The 11,224-nt window shown below is 40.2% G+C and overlaps 1 protein-coding gene across 3 annotated transcripts in view; it reads left to right on the forward strand.

The window, feature by feature from the left end:
• The window catches only part of nwd2 (NACHT and WD repeat domain containing 2), a 61,636-nt gene extending 55,189 nt beyond the window's left edge, over positions 1 to 6,447 (forward strand). For all 3 annotated transcript variants that reach the window (XM_072687583.1, XM_072687582.1, XM_072687584.1), the window contains one exon: positions 1,035 to 6,447. In XM_072687583.1, the coding sequence (XP_072543684.1) occupies positions 1,035 to 4,940 (3,906 nt within the window). In that variant the 3' untranslated portion in view covers positions 4,941 to 6,447. The remainder of the gene's footprint in view (positions 1 to 1,034) is intronic.
• Positions 6,448 to 11,224: the final 4,777 nt, after the last annotated feature.

Genomic DNA, 11,224 nt, shown 5'->3' on the forward strand with positions numbered 1-11,224 from the left:
AGTAATTTCTTATTTAGGATGGACTAATGGTCTAATTTATAGAGTTAATAGTTAATTTAATTAAATTAATTTGCACTGGCAAGCCATTCAAGGCCAGGTGCGCCTCCTGTTAATCATATTTACAGTGGTCTATTTATTATATATTTTTATATAACTGGCCAAAACATCCATTTAAGCATTTCTGTGAAGATATCTCAATATAAAACTGTGCTAAACAATCACAATGTTGTATTTTTTGAGTAGAATGTGCTCATTCAGTGTTAATGTATGAATGCAGGGAGAGAAACCGAATGTAGCGTGCCACATTAGAATTGAAATGTGTGGCATAAACCATTTTAATGAGCTTGCATTAAACATGGGCATATGTACACACACTTAATAAAATATTCACATTGGGCTACTTTCATATGTTCATGTACAAAAAAGGCATGTATATATATATATATATATACATATATATATATATATATATATATATACACACACACACTCATGAATAAAAAGGCTGAGAGAATAAAGGAGTAGAGAGGAATTGGCTGAGGAAAACCATTGTCACAGTAGAGCAAGAGATCTGCAATTGCTGTTATTGATTATTGCCTATTATTATTAGGTTTATTCTGACATTATCCTTGTTTTCCTCCCTCCTAGCTACACATAGGTTTTGTCAAGGACAGTTAACCTGGTTTTAGTACATAAGTAGATGGTATTTAGTCTAGTTCTGTTTGCCTGAATCAAGCTTCTACACACATCGCTCTACGTCACAAGCATTTCACACCCGACTGAACTGTGTCATTACAGCAACAGGATACAAGGTCCTGTTTAACATTACACAACAATATACAGTTTCTTTGTTTGTCTGACGAAATGTGCTTCATTTCAAGATGTGTCATTATTTGAAGGTGGATTAAAGATTGTGCTTTTAAGCCAAAATGACCTGTCTGAAAGATGAGTTAACTCCGCACATTCATGGAAAATAATTTCACTGTGCTGAAGTAACTGAATCACCAAACAATTATTCTTGTTTGTTTCCCCAGGCCTACTCATGTCTTCAGAAAGAAATGGGTCCAGAAACAGATCCCGTGGTCATTGTTCGCTTCATTGGCTCCTCTGACCTTTCTACAGACCTCCGCAACTTGCTCCAAAGTATCTGTGAGCAGATTGCCATCAACTACCGTTGCTTGATTCATTTTCTACCAAACAAGATCCAGGAGATGAGGGAATTGCTGGTTAACCTTCTGGGAGAGTCATCCTTCCACCGTCCCCTAGTCATTATCCTGGATGCCTTGGAACAGCTGTCAGATGCCGACGATGCCCGTAAGCTGTGGTGGCTGCCTATCCACCTGCCTCGTACGGTCCGCATTGTGGTATCAACCCTGCCCAACAAGCATGGGATACTGCAGAAGTTGCGTTGCCTGATTCATGATGAGGACTGTTATGTAGAACTGATGCAAAGGGATCGCAAGGCATGTAGCCAGACACTCAAACAACAACTTCTGAGTGTCAAAAGAAAGGTAACCTCAGGTCAACAGATATATGTAAACGAAGCACTGGCTAAGTGTACACTGCCCATGTTTGTCAACCTTATCTATCGTGAGGTAGTACACTGGCGGTCACACAAAGACGTAGACGACAAGTCCCTGTGCTCTACAGTGCACGAGAGTATAGAGCAGCTGTTCTTTTCCATTGAGAATAAGCTGGGGTCTCGATTTGTCTTCCGTGCGCTGGGCTACATTACAATGGCACGTGCAGGGTTGACAGAGGTGGAATTGGAGGACATATTGTCTTTGGACAATAGTGTACTTGGAGACATCATGGTCAGCTCAAATCTGAAGAGTCCACTCCGAATCTCATATGATCTCATTGCTCAACTGAAAGAGGAGCTGGAAGGTTACCTGGTGGAGCGACAAGTTCGTAACGTAACCCTGATGGTGTGGGCAAACCGGCACCTGCATCTCATTGCACAAAAACTGTACCTCAGTAATGAAGAGGATGTGCATCAGATGCACAGCCTTTTGGCTGAGTACTTCCTCGGAGCATGGGCAGGCGGCAGAAAGAAGATCTTCCACTGCGACAACAATCACTTTGCCTCATTAAACATCTCTCAGCACCGAAACCCTCATCACCAACAGAGCCTTCACGGCCATGACAAAGCCTCTGCCGACAAGCACTCTTACGACCGACAAACTCCTGAGCAACCCTGGGTGTTCCAGTGCAATCTACTTGAGCCAGACATCTTCTTTGTCAATCACAGAAAAATGACAGAATTGCTGTTTCATTTGACAAGGAGTGGCCGAACGGATGACCTCATGTATGGTGTAATCATGAACTTCAGTTGGCTGTATACCATGATCAAAATTGGGCAATTTGATAAAGCACTGACAGACATTGACATGGCTTATACCTACACGCAAGAAAAGGAGCTCAAGTTTCTTGCCAGCACACTACGTAGTATAAAGGTCAAAGTGACCAAGAACCCTGCATCACTGTCTGCTGAGCTTCAGCAAAGGCTTCTTCCCGTGGTTACATCCCTCCCTAAACTCCGACACCTTTTGCTGGAGTGTGACAAGGACGGGCCCAAATATTGCTCCATAGTGCCGCTGCACTCCTCTATGGATGTCACTTACAGTCCTGAGAGACTCCCGCTGTGCACCAGCTACATGCAGATTGTGGAGATTCTACCCACGCTGGCTCCAAACATTGTAATTGTTGCTCTGGAGGACGGCTCCGTCAGTACATGGGATGTTGAGAGCAGACAGCTGCTGAGACAGATCGACACAGCGAGATCAGTTGTGCTTGGGGTGAAGCTCACCACTGATGAGAAGTACCTTGTGGTCGCCACCACAAAAAACACACTACTCATTTATGACAACCATAAGTCCTGCTTGTTGTCAGAAGTGGATGTTAAAGGCTCAAAGCACTGTGGTATCACAGGAGGGGTAGCATTCATCAATGGATTTACCTTGTCCAGCCACCATGCCTTAGCTTGGTTGGAGGCCAGCAAGGACGTCAACGTGATTGACTTGCTCTATGGCTGGCCCTTGTATCAGTTTCATTGCTGGTATGAGGTAACTTGTGTTGAATGCTCCCCAGATGGAATGTATGCATTCTGTGGGCAATACCTAAACACCACTACTATATTCCACCTTGGAAGTGGAGACAAGCTTGCCACAATGACCTCTGAGTTTTCTGGCGGATTTGTGAAGTCCATCCTGGTTCTTGACACAATCCATCAGATGGTGATGATTGACAACGAGGGTAGTCTTTCTGTGTGGAATACCAAAGATGTCACAAATCCCAGGCTTATGGAGGACTATGATTGTCGAGGTGATGAGAGTGAGGTGGTAGGCATAGAACTGTCTGAAGATCAAAGGTCCATCCTAATTTGCAAAGCAAGAAGCATTGAAGTGCTTGACACCAAGCTTTGGAAGATGGTAGAGAAGTTCAAGGCCAAACGCACTGAGAAATTTGTGGCCGCAGTGCTCTCGAAAAACGGCCAAAGTATTGTTGCATCCATGGAAAACACCTCATCCATATTTGTGTGGAGAAGAGACAGTGGGCAGTGCATGGCTAGCTTAATTGAGATATCAGGAGCCATTGTCAAGCTGATCAAGTCAGTACATCACAACCTGCTCTTGTCTGTAGCTAGCAGTGGGGTTCTCTCTGTTTGGGACATTGACATCATAACAGCAATGTCAAACATTGACAAAACAGGAAAACGGATCCAAAGTGTTCAGCTATCAGGCAGGGAAGACTTTGTTTACACAATGGATGGTTCTGAAGCCATTCACAAGTGGAACTTCAGCACAGGTTTCATCGAGATGGTGTTTAAGCATGAAGGGCTCGTGGAGAACTGTGTTCTCACCACATCTGGGGACCTCATGGTCACATCTGATGACAAATGTAGCCAATACATCTGGCAGACAACCACAGGTGACAATATCTTCCGCATTAATGGCCAAAAGATATCCCAACTGCTCATCACCCACAACGACCAGTTTGTAGTTTCTCTTTGCGAACAGAATGCTTCTCGTGTCTGGAGACTTGCGACCGGACACAAGGTGTGCAACATCCTGGTAACCCTCCAGCATGCTCTCATCACCACAGCAAACACTTTCCTAGTTGGCACAAGTAAAAACAAGCTGTTGGCCGTTAGCTTGTGGTCAGGCAGTGTATCCAAGAAGTTTATCTGCGATGACGGCATCACGATCGTCAATTTTAGGCTAATTCCCGACAGTCCAGACTATGTGGTCTTCATCACCTCAACAGAGACTGTTTTCATTTGGAGTGTAGCTGATGAGTCTGTGTGTAGAAGGGTGCAGCTACCAAGCAACTTCTTGAAGAATTTGGAAGACTTCCAAATCTCGCCAAATGGAAAGCTGGGAATTGTGTCTAAAGGAGACGAGAACATTAATGTCCTCGACTTGCACAGTGGCAAACTTCGCCTAGTCCATGCTGCTGGCATCATATGGAGGCAGAAGCTGTCACGAGACGGACGGTACTTGGTGTACATCTGTTTCCGCAACTGTGATGAAGATGATGACGCAGGCGTAGTTTCTAGCTTGATTGTCATGCGACTCGCTGATGGGAAAAGTATCGGTACCTGTTCTCTCTACAAGACACCAACCTACTTGTGCCTGTCACAACGAGCACTCAACATTATTGTCGGCTTTGAGGATGGTAGCATTGGCACCTATACAGTCGTGGACCGCGTGGATGCAGCCCTCAAAATCAAGATAGCCACCTCCAACAGCCGCCAGATCGTTAACAATGCCTCACAGAAAGTACGACCCAAGTGTAGCACCAATGCCTTCAAGACCATTGCTGATTGCGTGTGGAGGGAGTCCACTGAGGTCTTCTCTAGAGATAGCCCCATCAATGTCTCAGACAGTGGGGAACCAGAGACGACAACACCCACTAAAAAGAGTGAGGTACTGCAGTGAGAGTGCCCTCTTCAGGATGAGAAGAGGGTATGTATGTGAACGGGGCCAGATTTGGATGCAGTTGATTCTTGTTTACAGCAACCTTGTGACTTGTTCAGTTGCACAAATCAGTCCTCTGGGTTCCACACAGTTGTTACTGGCCAATTGCTATCAAGCTGCACTCAGCCAAGCCACTTTCATTCTGTTGTCCCTCATCAGCTGATACCACACAGCATATTACATGTGCAATTTCTTTTGATCAACATAGAAATACTACAATGATTTTTATAATGCTCTAACCATTCTGATGGGCTTTACCATGTTTTTTCTTATGTAGAGGAGTATGATATATTTCAGATGCATTGTTTAATTTAAATCAAGCCATATTGTTAATTTATACAGAAACACATAGAAATGTTATATATTTTTAACCATTAAACATTTGCTGCCATTGTTGCTTTTTTAATGTTCAGTCATCTCTTTTCTTCTTAATGTCTTCTGAAACTATATGAAAAATGAAACGTGTACATGTGTACATATCTATTTTGGCTGCTGCAATTTGTGCAACTCTTCAACAATGTTATGTTGTGCTTAATGCAATCAAAGAGAGTGCCTGGATTTTAAGAAGTTTTTCTTACAAATACTAATGACTAAAAAGATGCAGGGAATTTGTAAAACAAAACTATCTTGATACTGATATTCATCAATACAATAAAACACACTATGACAAAGAAACAAAGAATAACAAATTTGATTCATTCAAAATTGCCGATCATCGCAGTGTTATTATTTCAGGAAACACTATTAAAAAGGCTGTTTATAGGGTTATGTTACTGCATTTACGCTATTAAACTGAAAACAAGGATGAAATTGAATTTATCGCAAGCTGAAAATGTTGCATATTGGTAGTTGGATGAAACCATTACAAAGTATTTAACATTTGAGCATTGTGTGTAGCATCTCGCCAGGAGTATCTACGCCTTAACAAGTGGTGTCATAAGTTATGCCAAGTTTTGTTTGTAGCTGTTTTTCATGTCCCTAGTGAGGTGAAGTGTGAATGTGTGATAGTTGAAAAAGAACATGTTGTATTTTCATGTAATAGATGACTTGCATAGAAACATATAAATATATGTTGATAAAAACAAAGGTTGCAACAAGCCAGTTTTAGGGATTGCACTTTATTTTTGAGCAGTTGTTTACCACAGTTGACTTGACTCAAATATTCATCTTCAAACTGGTGGTTTGGTATGGCCTGTGAAGATTTGCATTTTGCCTTCAGTTATGGGTATATTCTGGCATGCTAAACAAATTTTACCAGTCATGCCCTATTCTATCTCCTCCATAACTCTAAGGGCTATTCCGACAAATTGTATGTTTACCTCTGGAATTGTTGAGAAATAGGCCCATTTACAACTGATAACCTGTAGCATTATTCAGGTTTGCTCAACTTCACCCCTCAAAGTGCAAATTTTCGAAACTCAGAAATATGATAATGTACTTTGCCAAAGTTTCTTTCCTTTCTTGTGTTAGCCGTTCCTTTATATATATATATATATATATATATATATATATATATATATATATATATATATATATATATATATATATATTTAAAAAAATAATTGTGTTATCATTTGTGACTTAATTGAATACCATCTTTTTGGCTTTATTGTACCTCCCAGTGTGACTTACGTTAGATATAATAGAAGAAATGTATTACCTTTGCTAAGAAGTTTAAGAAGAAGTCCATATTGTATTGGAATGCTAGTTTTAGAGTATATCTGAATGTGTCACTATGAGAGCAGTACATGGCATATTGTACGTTATGTGACTTGAATGACTTTTAATTCTATTCATGTTTGCAAAACATAGTTGACATACTGGTACTGAATGTGTTTATTGTATTCTTTGTATAGTCAGGACTGAAAATCCCTGTTTAGAGATTTATATATTTTCATAAATGTTGTACTTACATTTTGTTACAAAGTTGTTTTCAAAAAAAGAAAAAAACTTATGTCTGAAGCAATATGAACTAGTGTGTATGCATTGTTTGTATGAAACATTTTAATGTAATAAAATGGTTCTCTTTTTGCCTCTTAAGGCAGTTCTTTTGATCGTTTTGATTAAAAACATGTTCCATTCAACATTCATGGATAGTTAGATTTGATAGAATTATTAATAGAAAGATATACTGTCTTTGCTCAACTAATTCAGTTCAGCATCTACCAAACAGTAAATAGTGCAAAAGTAAAGTGAAGCAAGATTGAAACATGATACATATATATATATGCAGTGCATACACCGATCAGCCATAACATTACTACCAGGTGAAGGGTCACAGATAAAGTGAGTTATTCATTATCCTATTATCCTTATCTTCATTATCTACAGTAGAGGTATTGGAAGCAGGAAAAATGGCCAAGTGTAAAAATCTGAGACCCAGTTGACAAGAGTGAGTCAAATTGTGATAGCTAGTCAACTGGGTCGTTGGACCATCTCCAAACCTTTTTTGTAGTAGTGTGGAGCACAGCAGAGTGATAGTTGATGGAAAGCAGTTCCAATATACAGTATATAGCATCCATTAATATGTATGCCTTTATTTCTAATTTATTAAGATTTGCCATAATCAACTGTATTAGTTAAGATAGATCTCTAATATAGCACAGACAGAAAGTGTGATGTAACATGGCTTGATGGAAATCATATTAATAATTGCTTTATTCCCCAGTATAGCAAGTGGCCGAGAAGTGTGTTAATATTTTCCAAACACTGGGCAGGTGCCACATTCTGTCAATATCATATCTTACACACTGCACCTGGATTCCCCTAGTTACACAAACACACACACACATTAAAGTAAACAAGGCTTGGGGCACTTTGCTAACAGTTTTCAGTCTCCATAGCAACTGCAGACCTAAGAGTGGTCCATCCAGACCATCCCCAGTCCATTTTGATAACAACCAGGTATCATTTTACCCCTGCGAAAACACCTCAGAGGAACCCCAACCACACTTAACGAAGTTCTTTTTTTCCGCAAAGTCATTGTAATGTCTGACCAATACTATTTACCCTGCATGGAGACACATGCATGTTTAAACTGGTACCACATGACCTTTTACAACCCATAATCTATTTATATCTTTTACTTCCTTCACAGTTTACTGGCACCAAATGAGTCACCAAACCTATGAGCATCAATACTGCTCTACGTACACTAGTCTCTTTGATGGAAATAATGGTTCTGCCAGCTGATGCCCAATGCATATAAACAACACCTACGTTCATGTAGCACTGTGCATATTCATCATTCTGGCCTTTACCACAGAGACCGTCTCTGAAAAGTGCTGGATGTTTGTCGGATGAAAAGCCTTGTCAAGCGACAGATTGCAGGAATTCCTGGGCAGTAAAGGACAAAGGAGGTTTTGTGTTGAAGTTTGACAGAACTGTCAAAATTAGGCCATTGCCTTAAAGTCAATAAGACCAAACATGCAGGTACTCATGGGGGGATACCAAGCAGAATGATGAAAATCTTCTCAGGTATGGAATCCATGTCTGTCCCTGAGATGGTAATGTCACATTCAGTTTTTAGACGAGTGTTCGTATGACTGTGTTTACTTGCACATTTCAATAATCTGTAACTAAAGGGAGGTTGAACTCAGCTTTTTCTTCCATACCTAGCATCTCTGAGCTAGCTGAGCGTTGTTTTTCATTCATATGTTGAGTGGGAACAAATGTAGCATTGTCTTGATTAATTGTTATTATTATTTACTGTAGTTTATATAAGGGAATATAACCCACTGAAACAAAGGACCGATTTACAGTGGCCTCCCCCCTGTAGAAAAACAAATATATTCACATTTACAACAAAATGAAAATAAGGAAATGATATCAATGAACACTAATGTACTAATGAAGACTAAATGTAATGTTTAAAACGATTAAACAAATGAAACACATAAAGCACAAAGTTAAATGAGACCATTAGACCAGCTTAGGAAAGTTATATACAGCCCTCATCTGCTACATTATTTAAAAGGAGTTTAAATTGGCTTATAGGTAAAAGATGTCATGCAGTGCCAGTCAAAATCCTGAATACATCTAATTAAATGTGTGATGATCATCATCTTAAAAACATCTGATCCAAATGCTCAGGTGACCATAAATTTGTTTTCAAAAGAGAGAACGCTGGGGACACACAGGTCTCCACCATTGTTAGGATGCTGTTTCTGGAAGGTATCAAGTATGCCTAAGTTGTAGGACCGTTGGGGACCAGTGTGTATGTGTGAGGGTAGAAGTACCTCTCAAATCATCTACAGTATGTTAACAGTATGTTAATGAACTACAGTATGTTAATGCACATTAATACATCCACATTCACTTCTTTAGCCAGACGCCTCTTTTCAGTTTAACAAATAACTTAGACCTACTTGGATACATGTGTGTCCCCAGTGTCCTCTTTTTTTTTGGTCGCCCTAGCATTTGGACCAAGTTTAAAGTAATATTAACTTTCCCATACTGCTGGTGCATGGAGAGCTGACAAAAATAATTTCACTTTGATGGCAGCTTATGGAAACACACAATATGAGTGTTATAATGAATCCTAAGAACTATGACCAGGAACTAACAAGGCTAAAAAGGGGGATTTTCTGATTGATAATGGAGTAATTTTCTTATCTGTATGACTCAAGGACAAAATGTGTGAAAAATGATAAGCTATTTAAAGTCTAATAAGCTTTCTTAGGCTGATATATGAAGAATATGAAGTATTTTTGTTTTAGGTAAGAACTAAACCATGTGTTTTCAGCACTATTTTAGACCAATTAAAACAGTAAAGTGCACAGACCATCATGGACTATGTATGCTGCTCATTTGAACACTGAGCTTGGTTTAGGTGTGGCGCATTTACCTGTGGTGTTTGCCGAGCCGGCCTGTTTAAAACGTACTTTGAGGAAGAGGAGTTATTTTTGGTTCTAAGACTAGCACCATCCTTTAACTAATATTTGCTCTGTGAACGTATCCATTTTACAGTACTGTGTAAGTGGTGTAAGGTCATTGCAGCTGTTGCGTGACCTGTTTTAAATTGACATTCATTTATTTGATACATTGAAATGTACTGACCTTATAGACAGAAATGTGAATGGATGTCAATATCTCAATAGTTTCTTAATTAGTTACTTTGAAGGAGATCCAAATTGTCACACAACATGCACATGGGTGGAACGTGGGCTAGGTGGGTTCAAGTTGGGCATGGGCTCTGAGTGGGTTTGTACATACGTTGTTACTGGGACCCAGATAGGCTTCCCAAATAGGACCTATTGTTACAACCCACCAAAATCTCCCATTGGTCCCATCTAGGTACCATGTGAAGTGTACAACCCAGATGGGGCCCACATTTTACCCCTCCAGGGTTCATCATTGACCCTGGGCATGCATATGTGGGGCCAACATGGAACACATGGACACAATTTTCTGTTTCCCAATTGGGCTCACCTTGCAGGCGCCACATGGGCATGTTATCTGGGACATACACACATACACACACACACACACACACACACACACCAACTGGTGACAACAAGTCTTCAATTGGTCATAGGTTTTCTGTTGTTTGTTTTTTTGGCTTTTTGTCAAGTTTTTTTTTTCATTATCCTGGAGCGTCACATGGATCATATTTCTGTGAATAAAAAACAGGACAAACATGGATATCAAATGATAAGGACTTGCCTCAAGAGTAAAGCTGTTTTGCAGAACCTCACCACCTCCCCACTACCTTCTCTCCCCTTTTTTTAGTCGATTCACGTGTCTGTCCCTTGTAAACAATATAGATGTGGCAACACTGATTAAATGCAGATCTCCTGTTGTCATCAGTGAAGGCTGTAGAAATTTAACCTGGAGTGTAGTATTGTAAACATCAAGCATGATTTAGCATCTGAACAAGCAACACACTTTGTTTAGCCCTGCCTATTCAAGCTAAAGTAACAGAGAGTGTATTAGCCAGCAATGATTTTCTAACAAGACTCCACAAGACCTCTGAAGGTGTCCTGTGGTGTCTGGTATCAATTAAGTCCTGTAGATTGTGAGGTATGGCCTCCATGGGTTGCATCAATAAGCCCTGGGTGTCCATGACCCTCTTACCAGTCCTTTTTCTTTTTCTTTTTTGGAATATTTTTGGTATGTGCTGAACACTGCCTACAAGAAAAAAACCCCACAAGACCAGCCTGATGTTTAGTAGGTGCTCTGATCCAGCCGTCTAGCCATTACAGTTTTGGCTCTTGTCAAAGTGTCTCAGGTTCTTATGCTTGCCT

Source organism: Salminus brasiliensis, chromosome 9, assembly GCF_030463535.1.
Source record: "Salminus brasiliensis chromosome 9, fSalBra1.hap2, whole genome shotgun sequence".
NCBI classification, from domain to species: Eukaryota; Metazoa; Chordata; class Actinopteri; order Characiformes; family Bryconidae; genus Salminus; species Salminus brasiliensis.